This window comes from Sceloporus occidentalis, unplaced genomic scaffold (genome assembly GCF_023333645.1).
Source record: "Sceloporus occidentalis isolate IW3139 unplaced genomic scaffold, rSceOcc1.0.p SCAF_78, whole genome shotgun sequence".
NCBI classification, from domain to species: Eukaryota; Metazoa; Chordata; class Lepidosauria; order Squamata; family Phrynosomatidae; genus Sceloporus; species Sceloporus occidentalis.
The window spans coordinates 287501-302500 of record NW_028317058.1 but is presented as its reverse complement, the minus strand read 5'-3'; the positions used below and the strand labels follow the sequence as shown (position 1 = coordinate 302500).

At 39.8% G+C, this 15000-nt stretch overlaps 1 protein-coding gene across 1 annotated transcript in view; it reads left to right on the top strand.

Moving 5' to 3' along the window:
* Positions 1-15000, top strand: part of LOC149285481 (AP-3 complex subunit beta-1-like) — a 103996-nt gene that overhangs the window by 19478 nt on the left and 69518 nt on the right. Inside the window, exons 4-7 of the mRNA XM_089495260.1 lie at positions 1-26; positions 1298-1458; positions 2565-2631; positions 14411-14593. The exon at positions 1-26 is cut by the window's left edge and continues 70 nt beyond it. Coding sequence (XP_089351386.1) covers positions 1-26; positions 1298-1458; positions 2565-2631; positions 14411-14593 — 437 coding nt within the window. The remainder of the gene's footprint in view (positions 27-1297; positions 1459-2564; positions 2632-14410; positions 14594-15000) is intronic.

The window sequence follows — 15000 nt, the reverse complement described above, 5'->3', positions numbered from 1 at the left end:
TCGCTACTTTTCAGCGGGGTTTGAAAGTACGTCCGCTCACCGTTTTTCTTAAAATGGACCAGAATGCATTTAAAATATAACATTACATTTATTTACAGAGCACCAGCAGGTTTTGCAGCGCTGTTAGAGAGTGAAAATTACATTGACGATATACACTTTGTCAATAAGAGTAACACACGATAAGACATGCTCGAGAACGGATACAAAATAAATGTAGCGTTTTAAGCTCTTTGTCCCATTGTGCCCGTGGGAGTTATTACTTGCTACTAGTTGGGTGTCTTATTACATTGGGACCCATGCGTTTTAATGTTTCTTCTTAGCAATATTGCAAAAGGTTTGAAAAGTAAGATGCATGTTTTTACCAAAAGGTCTGCAACAGGGTAGACGTTCCTTAAAAGCCAAATGGCATGTGATAAATTAGATTAGCTGTGGTTTAATGTTTATAAATGTCAAATAATGCACTTGGGATGTGGAAATCCAATGAGAAAGTGTATTGGGGGGTACTTAAGGTATGCCAATGGTCAGATCTCACCTAAATTTCTGCACACCCAATCTTCAGAATGGACATTTCTGGGAAGACTTAAGTGATCTCAATATTTGGGAGAGAGGGGAGATGTGATAGAAGCATATAAATAATGAATGTAAACATTTAAATAATGGGATTTGGCAAAGTCTATTTCTAAGGGGGAGAAATAATAAGGAAATCTAAAGCTAGAGGGTCAGAAGCTTAAATACAATGTAAAGATGATTTACTTTACCCACAGATAATGTGGACAGCCTCTGGTAAAGATAAATGCAGCAAGGAAATGTAAATCTACACGGGGGAGACATTTGGTTATCCTGAACATAACGCAATACCAAAGACCAAATTTTACAGCGGCCAAAAATGTCCGTTTGGCTGTAATTAAGGAAGTGTCGGATGTCTCGATAGACTTGAGTGTTTGGTGTTCCACAGGGTTTTCTGAATACACCCAAAGTATGCAAAAAGCTTTTTAGAGATACAATTAGGATTGTAAAGGTTTAATCCTAAAGGGTGGGAAGCAGTCTGGCCCATCAAGTCTGCGTGTTTTTCATGAAGCTTCATTCAAGGAGGGCTCAGTTGGCGCTACATGATACAAAGTTAAATCGATGATTTTTTTTTTTGCGTGATATCACTGAATTAACCATGCATCATGAAGGGCCAACTCGGCCCCGTCGCGAAGGAATATGGTTGATGTTTCAGATGTGTTCCAAAGAGTAGTCTTTTTGTTGTGTGAATACCTTTTAACACATTGTGCATTACATTTTCCTTATCCAGGATCCTAACCAGCTGATTCGCGCAAGTGCTCTGCGAGTTTTATCAAGTATTCGTGTCCCAATTATAGTCCCCATAATGATGTTGGCTATCAAGGAAGCAGCAGCAGATCTCTCTCCTTATGTAAGAAAAACAGCAGCCCATGCCATCCAGAAGCTCTACAGGTAAGGTGGTTGTGATATATTTCACCAGTGGAAAGAATGGCTTCTACCATTTATTCTCCTTTCCAGCTGACTGCAGTCACAATGAAAACATATTACAGACCTAAATGTACCCTCCAGTTGTCATATGAACTTCATTGCATTTAAAAGCTATGGGTCCCCTTGTATTCTACTTTTTTTCCCACATCCAAATGCATAAAGATCTTTAACAGAATCCTTTCTATACTTTTGGGTGCATGTGAGGGATGCCTAAGTGCTGACTCGGCTGTGAGTTAATAAGACCCTCACACATCTCCACCTGGTGGGCCATTAAGTGGTAGCCGTTCCTTGCCTGTGCTGCTTCCAGTACCCAAAACTGCTGTAAGGGCCGTACATTGCAGGGAAGTAGGTATGTTAACCTACTAAAAAAGTACTTTAATATATCATGCAGCACCACCAGCAAAGAATGCATATTAAAATCATCTTCTAGGGTAGAATGCATTGGCCATGTGTCTTAAGCGTCTACACACCCAAAAAAACATATAGCCCAAATTCAGCTAATTTATCGGTGGATGATTAGTCTGGTAGCCGGACTGGTATGTGCGGGGTTGAAGAATATTCTAGTCCATGAAGTCGGTCTTATAGAGAATTATCTCTTGCTCTATTTCTAACCACATAGACCAGTAAAGTCAAGGGCTAAACCATGATTAAAGGTGCTGCCATTACCCTGCAGTTAGCCACGATGCTTTTGGTGCGGAGACAGGTGACACAATGGAGAGTAATGCTAAATACTAATACTAAATAATACCTGTCATCTTAGTTTTTCATCTGAAGGCTTAATTGCATATAGTGACTTACAACGGAGGAGAGCTGGCGATGCGGGCACATATAGTAACTTATGAAGAAGAGCCAACCGTGCTGGGCACAGAATAACTTACCATGAACGAGAGCCAATGTTGCTGGACACGTAGAGTAACTTGCTATAGAGCTTGAGCATTTACTCTAATACCCAATCTTGTCAATTTACAAAATACAAATTCACGAAAATTTGATTCTTATTAATTATAGCCATTTTTGACACTTTTGTTTTAACAGGTATTTGTTCTTATAATGCACTTTTTTATTTATAGCCTGGATCCAGACCAAAAAGACATGCTTATTGAAGTAATTGAGAAGCTTCTTAAAGACAAGAGTACGGTAAGTGGACTTGTTTTCAGCCCGTGCCTAGTAATGCAGCGTCCTTATGTGATGCAGCCAAAGTAAGATTGCCACCATTTTGAAGACCCCAAAGCATCCCAAAAAACGAAGAAATAATCTGCTTGTGCTTGCATGTCGTAGTAATTTCTCCAAAAATTCTACATAGACATATTATAATATTATATATAAACATATTACGGTCCTGGTTTTACCAGGTAAATCCCGCATCCTGGGTATACTATAAATAGATATATATATATAATTATAGTGGCTGTTCTCTACCCTTTCTCTTGCCCCCTCCCTCATTTCTTTAATTTCTTCATAATATTTTTCTCTCTACTGAAACACAAATTGTGGCTGTCACCAGGGAAACCACACAGAGAAACACCCACGCCACAGCCACAAACCCCAGTGAAATGATTCGGCAAAAGGTGTCTACCCTGTGCCAAAGCATATTCACACGTTATCTGATGGCACTTTAGGATGTCCTGCTTTCACCTTACACCTTGTGTGTATACAAAACACTGATACCGCTGCCAAAACCCCCTCCCCATTACACACACCTGAAACTACGTGGAAAAATAAAAAGCCAGGCTGACGTGCTGGAGGCCCATGGCTATTCCATAGACACCATAATGTAAATAGGTAGGGCTACAACTGGTTTACGTATGCCGTTTGTACATGAGTTAATGATTATATCATTATGCAAAGACAGGTGTTCAAACAAGTACGCGCATGCTCTTAATAAATACGTAGAGAGGGTCCTAAGCGCGCAGTGAAGCATTAGGAACATAACATCGGTTCCCATGGTCCCTTCTCAGATTTAAAGTTGCCCTCACTTTTGTCCATTGGTTGTTGAATCTTCTCTTTAGTTCTTTATATGTGAACGATGGGATGTAATTGCGCACGCGTTCTTTTTTCTGTAGCGTATTCGTATGGTAAGGCTGTGGAGTGAGTGATTACGCATAGCGTGCACGGAAACGCAACCTCGTGAATCAGGACAGGATTCGAGTTTTGCTGCAAGCCGTGTGACTCGCTTTTACCCCTAAAGCGTATAATGTGTGTTATTGCGAAACCAGGACGCTGCCCGTTTTTAGTTCTGCTTTTAATTTGGCTTAAAACCATTAATAGTGAATAGAGTGTCCTTTTTATAGGCTCCGCTAGCATGTGTGATTACAAGCGCGAACTTAAAAACAAAAGTACCGGATAAGCTGCAGCTGTATTTTGGCTACACGCTTAACACCGTGACCGCACCTTACTGCTTAATACAAGATGCTCATAAAATAATAGGGGTTTCTGTTCTTGAGTGTTCTTAAGTAGGCATCATATCATGGACACAGTCCCTACTTCTGTTTACCACTAATAACAGGGAACGCCTGAGTTATAGTCCTACGGCTACAGTACATGCCAAGAACAGTCCTGCAGACTGCTTAGAATGCTGCAAATTGTCTGGATTGTAGGCTTGTGGGAACAGAGCCCTCTTATCCTTATCTTTCTGCAAGTCCAAATTATCATGTGATGGCCTACTTATATCTTGTATATAATTGTACAGCATTGCAGAATAGGATGACCCTATATAAATCAAGCAACAATAACTGCAATACCATCCTCTTACATTTTTGGAAGCTATATTTCAGCACAGGAAGCTATTCTTGACAATCTCTTCTGCATTTAGTTGGAGTCCGAGTACGGCTCCTCTGGATCTCCTCCGTAGACAAGTCTAAGTACCAGCCAATGGCATGCTTAGGGATAAGGATACCTCTAGAGCAGGGGTAGGCAACCTTTATGGGAGATTTAGTCCACAACAACTGGAGTGAATGGCTAAAAAAAATTATCAACAAAAAAAACAACCTAATAAATGGTAAATGTCCTGTAAAGTGAGGGTCCAGTATTCCTTGTTTGAAGCCCTGATCTAGTCGCTGACTAATGTTTTTTTTTATTTTATTATTTTTTGTGCGTGTGGGGGGGGCATATAGGCTTTTATGGTTCTATTAAAACAGTATTTCTCTTTCCTGACAAGTGTTAAATATTTAGCAAGTTGACGGAGAGCCTGACACCCGGGTAAACTGTTGTTTTCATAAGTTATCGATCTCAGGTTGGTAAGAGCTTCGCTGTTATGGAAAAATAACTGTTTGTGCAGATGTTTTATTGTGATAGATCTATTATGTTGCTATTAGAAGACAAATGACCCGTCTTTCTCATCTCCTGCGCGTCTCAAAAATTGAAATAAGAAGTGTGATATCATTTGGGCTCTATGATGAGGGCAGGTAGGAGGGTCATTAATTTTAACGGAAAGGAATCTTTGCGGCACAAGCCAACGCTCGTCCTCCTATCAATCATATCGTGATGCACTTCTTGTGATGACCCAGCAGTCTCCGGGGTTTTTTTTCTCCTCTCCTGCGTTAATTAGAATTCATGACAAAATAGATGCAAGGAAACGGTTTGGGCCCCTCGTATTTTTATATAGGAATTTATTGTTATTAGAGCGTCCATTTGCTTAGTGTGATTTTTTTCATTACCAGCTTGTCAACTACCATAGATAATCTGGAGGAAATATGAACTCCAGAGATTGAGTGTCACTTTTGTTGATGGCTCGTGTAGTTTACCTTGGAGCGCAGCTAATGGCTGGACTTCATAGCAACAGCACAGAAAAACATGGCAACCGCTAGAAGACAAATGAGCCGCGTTTATTGCTTTAATATAAAAAATACATAAATGGATTTGGATTCGATGAGCTCGTTGCTGTCTTTGTTGGAACGATTTTTTTTTTTTGCAAAATGCTACCTTTGATGCCGCGGGATGGGAATTAACAGCCTGGTTTTTAGCGAGCGATATTTTTTGCTTTTAAATTCCCAGTGAGTCGTTTTGTTTTAATTCCGAGCAGTTTTATGCAATATTGAACATTTAATAAACTGAAATGATCATCTATTTCGCAGCCGTTTGGAATATTAGTTTCTACCAGAGCAGGGAATAGAGTCTCCATGCGTTCTATACCGCCGTCAACGTTATTAGAGATTTTTGGACGTTTTAATCGCTCGGTTTTTCGCATTTATGATTTTTTTTCCCCACATCTAATGTTCTAAACCACAATACTATTATGTTTAACATTTGGATGCCAAATTAATTTTATAATGTGCTCAAGTCCGCAGAGTAGTTTACCTGTACGAACAGCTCCATCATATCGGGAAATGGAATAGATGTTTGTGCAAATTATATCTGTAGGAAATGGTTGAGTACTTTATTAAAGTCAAATGAACGGGAAAAAAAAAATTAGCCGTCAAAAGGTAAATATGTATGTCGGCGCAGAATTGCCTTTTTTTTTACTTGCTGAGACAGGAATGGAATAAACGCGATACAAAATGTCAGGTTACGAATTATAATGTAAAATTATTTTCTTGCAGAAGGCTGACGAGGTACTCTGCGCTGTGCATGGCAGTTAGCCTGCGGTCTAATTTTGACACCTGGTGAAAATAGTATGTTTACAAGGAATCGATTATGATTTTTTTTTTTTTTTTTTTTTTTTACTCCTACTCCCATCATAAACAGTCGGGATTTGGTTAGTGGTGACTGGATTTCAAATTAGCAACTCACGTTCTCCAAACGCTGCCAGTTATAGGTTTGGCTACCGTTTCACAGAAGAAATGTAATCCGATGCGCAGTCTGCTGGCTTTAAATGTACTGATGCACGTACCGTGAAAATCTGTGTATATAGCGAGAGCCATTATATCAAATAGTTTGTAAAGAAGACTTTAGAATTTATCCCGGGCGTGATGGGAATGCTGTTTGTAGGACTGTATCAGCGGGTGGATGTACAGTAGGTGGCAGTGCATGATCACCCTGATTATTCTGCATAAATATTTAAATGTCTGTACAGTAGTCGGTAGTCTGTCTGCTGGTTGAAGCCCATGCATTGTAAGCATAGAAACATAGAATTTGATGGCATATAAGAACCATTCGGCCATCTAGATTTTGTTAAATACCTTTAGGTGTTTTAATGTTTCTGTTGTATCCCCCATCTCTCTCCTCTACCCCAAGCTATACATATTAAAATCCTTCAACCTCTCCTGGTAATTTCTGCCCTGCAAGCCTCTTACCATTCTTGTAGCTCTCCTCTGAACTCTCTCCAATGTGTCCATGTCCTTCTGGAGATGGGGTCTCCAGAACTGTACGCAAAACTCTAGGTGAGGTCTGACCAGAGATCTGTAACGTTCCTACCACTAATGCCCCTCTCTATATAACCCAGCACACTTTATTGCATTGTCCTTAAGTCAGAAATAATTACTCCACTGACTGGACGGTGTCACCAATGCTATATTCTGCCTTGGGGTTTTCATGCTCCAAGTGCATTACTTTACATTTATCAACATTAAACTGCACCTGCCACAGTCTCGACCATTCTACGAACTTAAATCATTCACTATTTGAGTTTTTCCACCTGGAATGTCTACCCTGTTACAGACATTTGTATCATCTGCAAAAAAAGACACACCTTACCATTAAGACCTTCCGTAATATTGCAAAAAAAAATGTAAAACGTACAGCCCCCAATACTGATCCCTGAGGTCTCCCACTGGTAACATGCACCAATAACTACAACCTTCTGGAAACATTATTAGGGGATACCTAGTTTGGAATTATTTAAAGCGGCTGTTCATAGTAACTTAGATTGAAAAAAGACACAAGTCCATAGAGTTCAACCCTTCTACCTATCCAAAAACAGCCCAAAAAAACTCAATAGGCTATTTTTCTGATTTTGTCATTTAGGGAACACAATCCGTCTTGACTCCAATAGGCAATCTCATTTCGCTCTGGATCAAGAACGCTAAACTATTAATTCATTTACTTATAGCCCTGTATGTCCTGCTTTTTCTAAAAAAATAAATAAAAAAAAAAAGACCCAGACCTTTGCAAATGATTGTATTTGGTAGCACCACCTCTCTTGGCAGTAAATTACATATCTTTATTGCCCTTACTGAACAGGTCACTGGAGAGGCTTTTATATTGATACTGCATATATCTATGCAATGTTATAATATCCCCTGTAACAGGCTGTTTTTCCAGCATATATTCAAATGCAACTTTTTTAGTCTCTCTTCATAACGTCCAGTCCCCTTATTAATTCTGTGCTCCTCCTTTGCACCTTTTCTAGCTCCACAGTGTCCTTTTTAAGGACCGGTGACCAGAATTGCACCGCATAGGGGGGGAAGTCATACCATTGACTAATAAAGAGGCAAGATGTTATCCTCCTGCTGAGAATCAATACCCCATTTTATACATGCTAATATCCTGTTGGCCTTTGCCGCTGCTCACTGGCATTGCACACTGTTGCTGAGTCTGTTGTCTACAATTATTCCTAAATCCTTCCTCTTAGTAGTCTCTCCCAGGGAGATACTATTTAAAGTATATGTTACATTGTTGTTGTTCCCATAATGTATAACTTTACATTTGTCTGCATTGAACCTCATCAACCAGTTGCCTGCCAGACCCCACTCTGTGTAAATCATCCTGCAAAGAAGAAACATCAAGGTTGGACTGTATTATGCTACTTAATTTTGTGTCACCAGCAAACATGGCTCTCAATGCAACATTGGAGATGATTAATAAACAAATTAAAAAGAGGACCTTTTAATACCCGGGAACTGTTTGAGAATTTGCCATTTTCAACCACTCTTTACATTCTATCTTTTTTTGCCAATTTCCAATCCAAATACATACATTTGCCCCTAAGCCTATGCCCGATGATTCGTACAGTAACCTTTTGTGTGCAACCGTGTCAAATGCCTTAGCAAAGTCCAAAAAGATCATATCTACTGCCATTCCTAGATCTGTATTTTTGATGACTTCTTCATAGTCATGTTATTAGGTTAGTTTGACAAGACCCGTCTTTCACAAAACCATGCTCACTTCTGCCAATTGTATTCTGATTCAAGATGCATTCTTGAGTGTCTACTGTAGGAAACCCTTCAAATAAATTCCCCTCTACAAATGTCAAGCTCGCCGGCTTGTGGTTTTAAATATTGACACCACATATGCCTTACACCAATGCTGTACCTGAACTGAGAGAATGCCTAAAGATTAAAAATAGTGATCTGGCCAGAATTCCTTCTACTAAGGTTGCTATAAAGCAATAAATTCTTTATCTAAGTGGAACCAGCACCCTTAATGTAGAGGTTTAGGTAAATTGAATAATAGAAACATCAGTGTTTATTTTGCTACAGGCGACTAGTCTTTAACCCCTTGATGACAATTGCCGGTCCGGGCACGTCACGGAAATTCATGTCGATAACGACAAATGACGTGCCAGGACCGGCACGTCATTAAACGGGTGCAGAAAGCGATCTATTTTCGCTTTCTGCACCGAAACGGCGTTGCTGTAATGCCTCGACCTCGAGGCATTCAGCAACGCCATTATCGGCACAAAGGGGCCATCTCTGGCCCCTCCCCGGGGCGTCAACATCCGCCATACTTTGTATGGCGGCGGACGCCCGTTTTAAAAGCGTTTAGGAGGCGATCAACAATCGCCTCCTAAACTTAAATGGTGTCGCTGGAATGCCTCGATCAGGAGGCATCCAGCGACACCAAACACTTACCTTTGGATGGGCTGTGACCGCTCCGGAGAGCGGTCACAGCCGCAGCTGCCGGTGATCTTCGCCATCTGCAAGATGGCGGCGGTCCGGGAAAATTCAATACAGAAACAATAAAGTCTAAAAAGTTCGCTAGACGGTCTCCAGACCCTCTAGAGAACTCTGGCTCCACTTGCAGGTTGAATATAGGTACTGCATTCAACCATGCAAGTCAATGGAGCTCAGCTTTCTAATCACAGTGTGATTAGAAAAAATAAATTAAAAATAAAATAAAATTAATAATAATTAGAAAAAAAATAGTAAAAAAACAGTAAAATGTAAAAATAAATTCCCACTGATGTCACTATCAGGGGAACCTTCAAATTGAAAAAAAATGTTAAAAAAAAAAAAAAAAGGCAAAAAAAAAAATATATATAAAAAATATATTTTTGTGAGCAAGTCCTAAAATTAGCATATTAGCTTAAAACAATTCTCGCATGGAAAGAGTTAAAATACTGGCATATTAAATGCCCATGGGGTGTCTACTTTTAAAAAATGTATGATTTGATGGGGTAAATTGAATTGGCCGGGTTCAACAAGGTCCCAATTAACACGGGGGGAAGGATGGCCACACATCTAATTTCCAATTAGAAAAATGCACACGTACCAAATGTGGCCTTTTAGTTCCCCCCAAAAATGACAAACCCATGCATGTGGGGTATCACTGTACTCAGGAGATGTTGCTGAACACATATTGGGGTGTCGTGTGACAGCGGCATATACCAGGAGCTGTAAATTCATACATAAAGTAGGTGTGTGTGGGAAAAATACACACACAAAAATACTACTGCAAACTTTAAAAAAATGCTGGTGGTAAAATGTGTGCGTGCAAAGAGTTAAAATACCAGCATTTAAAATACCCTGGGGTGTCTAGTTTTCAAAAATATATGGTTTTGTTGGGCATACTGAAATGGCCCGGCTCAAAGATGTACCAAATAGGGCACGGGCAGTGGATCCCCAAATGCCAAAGTTCAACATTGAAAAATGTGCATGCCCCAAATGTGGCTCTTTTGCCCCCGAACAGCCAGGCAAAATCATTCATGTGGGGTATCACTGCGCTCAGGAGATGTTGCTGAACACATATTGGGGTGTTTTGTGATAGTGACATATACGAGAACTTTTTAATTCATACCTGAAGTAAAATGTGTGTGACAAAACAAATGGAAAAAAATGACTATCACAAAGTTTGACAAAGACTGGTGGTAGATATGGTGCATGGAAAGAGTTAAAATACTAGCATTTGAAATACCCTGGGGTGTCTAGTTTTCAAAAATATATAGCTTTATTGGGCACACTGAAATGGCCCGGCTCAAAGATGTACCAAATAGGGCATGGGCAGTGGATCCCCAAATGCCAAAGTGCAACATTGAAAAATGTGCATGCCCCAAATGTGGCCCTTTTGCCCCCAAACAGCCAGGCAAAATCATTCATGTGAGGTATCGCTGTACTCAGGAGATGTTGCTAAACACATATTGGGGTGTTTTTTGATAGTGACATATACCAGAACCTGTTTATTTATACCTAAAGTAAAATGTGTGTGAAAAAACAAATGCAAAAAAATTACTACCATAAAGTTTGACAAAGGCTGATGGTAGAATAAGTGCTTGGAAAGGGTTAAAATACCAGCATTTGGAATACCCTGGGCTGTCTAGTTTTCAAAAATATATGACTTGATGGGGTAAATTGCATTGGCCGGCTTCAAAGATACCCGAAATGGCACATGGGGGGAAGAATTACCAGATTTGGAAAAAATGGCTTTGAAATAGCAAAACGGTACCTGTACTTATTGCTCCATAACGTGCAGAAAAAAGCAAAAAAACATAAAAACATTGGGTATTTCTAAACTCAGGACAAATAGTAGAATCTATTTAGCAGGTTTTTTTATTACCTTTTATAGATGAGTAAAAGATTTTTCAACTAAAAGTTAGAAACAGTCATTTTTTTCAAAATTTTTCACCATATTTTATACTTTTTTTAATAGTAAATAATATGATACAATCAAAACAATGTCATCTAAAGAAAGCCCTTCTTGTCCTGAAAAAAACAATATCTAATGTGTGTGGGTTCAGTAAACGGGAAAGAAGAAAATTACAGCTAAACACGAGCAGCGCAGAAATGTTAAAACGGCCATTGTCACCAAGGGTACAAAAAGTAAAATCAGCCTTTGTCACGAAGGGGTTAAAGTATGCTGCATGGCAGTTGCTTTTCATGCTTACTCTTTAGGTGAGGGATGCATTTTTTAAAGAGTAAAAGTGTAGAGTATAGTTTTTAGGTTATAAAAATGGACCATTTCAGCTCCGTTTTCCTATTAATTTTGCAAAGACTTTCACTTCATGCAAATCTGAGTTTTAGACTCGCACCCTCCCATGACTGCCTCTGCTGAAAGCAGGAAGTGTACTTGGGTAGACTTCCTGTGCGTGCTCTGTACCATTCCCTTCCTAGTCACTGGTTGCTGAGCTCTCTGAAATAAATGAGCTGAAGAGAGAGGCTTAACTATCATCTGCTGCTCAAGTCGATTTGGGGAAAAGCTTAGCTCCCAGAGCATGTGTGGGAAGTTTAGTTAAGTACCCGTGGCGCTTTCAGTAGAAAATGATCTGGGGTGAAGAATACAATGAGACCGTAAAATGCCCTGGCCCACATTGAAATTTAACGCCTATATACGGCGTATTAAAAATAATATATATATAAATAATTTAAAGGCATAAATCATGATGGAGTCGTGTAATACATCAGCAGAACTTGAATTATGTGAAAATTGTGTGAAGTTGTAGGGGGGAAGATTGGACAATTCTACACAAACTTGAGAGACAGGCTTACTTTTAGAATGTTTTTGGACCTAGGAGGAGGTGCATCCATCGAGACTGATATAACATGTCATTACAAAGCTGATCATGGCTGTGCTTTTAATGACACACGTGTAGTAGTAGTGGTGGTGGGGATATATTCAAGCCCACCCACCCTGCGGCATCAAATATGTAAAACTCCTGTTGAAGATAAGCTAGAAGAAGATAGACTAATCCTGTTTATATATATTATTTTTTTTTGGGAAGACATTTTTTATCCCATTTTTTATCCCATTTTTTATAATGGGTACAACAATGACACATCCTTAAGTACAAAACAGCATATGATGAACAAAGTATCATACAAAGTATCACCAGGCCACAACATCCAACAATCCCCTCTATTCCCCGGCCCCTTTCATCAAACCAGATTGTTATGAAGGTTGCGCGTGGCCCGGCAGTCACACCTCGGTCGGCCTTGTTCATGATGTGCCGGTTGCCCGAGCAGGAGTGTATAGCAAATACTTCGTTCTTTTTTTTAGAACTGTACATAATCAAAATGCAGTTGATCTGCCCCAAATCTGAAGAATAGCAGCTGCCATAAAACCCATCCCCAGGATCGCCGGTTCTGGCACTTTCAGCTCTTTACAATAGGCGCCTACCTGTTTATTTTGTGAAATATTTTTATCCTGTTGTTGAGGTGACCTCGCTGTCCACTTCAATAACGCTCTCTCTCTCTCGCGCTCTCTCTCTCTCGCGCTCTCTCTCTCTCGCGCTCTCTCTCTCTCGCGCTCTCTCTCTCTCGCGCTCGCGCTCTCTCGCGCTCGCGCTCTCTCGCGCTCTCTCTCTCTCGCGCTCTCTCTCTCCGTCATTAATCAAACCTCTGACATACGTTGGTGCCAGATATAGACACTGGTGGGCATTACGATAAATGCTTTTGTTTGCTCAGCTAACTTTACTTCTCTATTTTTTTTTTTCTTTTCTTTGTGCATATGAAAGGAACAGCGAATTATCTTAAGAAGTCCAACGTATTTTATTTAGTTCTTCCAAATAATCAATTCGTTGGTTTGTGGAATGAGTTGTCTTCATGCTGGGAGCAGCAAGCACTGGTATATGGACAATGTTGGAGTCAATAAATGCAACTTCACGCTTATACTGATTGGTAATTCATAAAATCCCCAAAGGGCTTCCAGCAAGCTTAGCATAATAGCCAGTATATATTCCAAGCTGTTTTCTTTTGATTGTTATGTTGGGTGCATATTAATAAACCAAATGTTGGCCAAATAGTAGAAAAAAAATTTCTCTAAACATATTAATACCAGCGCAAATAACATTTTGCAGAAAGGGTTTCAATAAACTGTGTTTTCATTCAATTACGTTTTAAATCCATTTGGGAAATTGCAGGTACTTACAAGTAATCCTATATGCTTTCATGAAATGTAACATTCTTTTTCCAAGGGGGATTTTATATTGTGTTGTACAATAAGGGCACAGATACACACAGACTTACATTACATTTGACTTTTCCGGTGTCTCGTGCTGATTGCATTGATGTGCATCTGAATTACGAGGAGGAGATTTCAAAGATGTTTACCAAGCCGTTCTCTGTTTTAAGCTCAAAGGCCTTAAAGTCATTTTGCTTCTTCCACACCATCCTGTTTGTTGGGTGGAAGGACCGCATAGCAAGACTAAAGCAGCTGCGCATGTCTTACGGGAGCGCCTTTAGTCAAAGGTGAGACTGTTTATTGGGCCAGCATAGAAAAGGGAACCTGGATGACTTGATTCCATCTGCAGAAGACCTTTCGAGGTCCTGAAAGCATATGTGACTACATCTTTTTCTATATGGGCCCCATAAATGCTATAATTTTTTTGCTAAAAGACTCCATCTCTTCTTGGGCCAATATGGCTCTATCCAAACTGGAATTAGGGCTTAGTCATTTTCCTTCCCTTTTTCTTTTTTTTTTTTTTGCGATTTCACGCTGCCTGTGACAGGTTTTGAATATACTGGTGTATTTTTGTCGCACAATTAACCATGTGCTAGTTAACAAGGGCCATTTATTTACTTGCACAAACAGTCTATAAAGACATAGCCTGAGCCAAAAAACTACCATCTACTCTTGTTTCAGCAACTGTAGCTCAATGAGAGGTGTTTAAGTGGGTTGTTACTTATCGGAGAACTTCACCCTTTATGGAACCCCGTCTTCTAGAGAAAGTGGGTAAAAACAATTGGCAGAGAAATTGCGAGAAAACTCTGCACGTAGATATTATTGAAACCGTCGCAGTGCCCGGAGTTGTGCGTGAGACTGACGCAAAGCCCTTCACGTGTGTCACATTTTCTGACGCCATGTTACGTCGTTTTTCCTTTCTTCTTAGCTCGTAGCCGGAAGTGTCGTGATGGCCTTTGAAGAGGTGTGTCCAGATAGAATTGACTTGATTCACAAGAACTATCGGAAGCTTTGTAACTTGCTGGTGGATGTGGAGGAATGGGGACAAGTGGTTATAATTCATATGCTCACCCGATACGCCCGCACACAGTTCGCCAGCCCGTGGACCGAGGTGAGTCAAGTGGATTCTTCTGGATTCGTTTTATTTTAAACTAGTATTGCGTTGTCATGGTATGAGCTAAGCATTGCACACTTTTTGTTCTCTCCTCTTCCTACTTTCATCTCATGGCTTTATTTCCATGATTTTCTATGCTGTTCTAACCTCTACCACTTTCCGTGTTCTCAACCCATTTTTTTTCACAAATGTCTGTAAATTCAGACTGCGTGGCGAGGTGTTTCATTTTATACACCTGTGGCAAAAGGGTCTGATTGAAACACCTGAATTCAACAGTCAAAAGGTATGTCCCAATACTTTCGTCTATATAGTGCATTAAAAAGAAACACGGCTCTAATTTTTCCTAGGAATATTATTTGTGACTTCAGTATTCTGATCCTTATTAATTTCCTATTTTTTTTCCC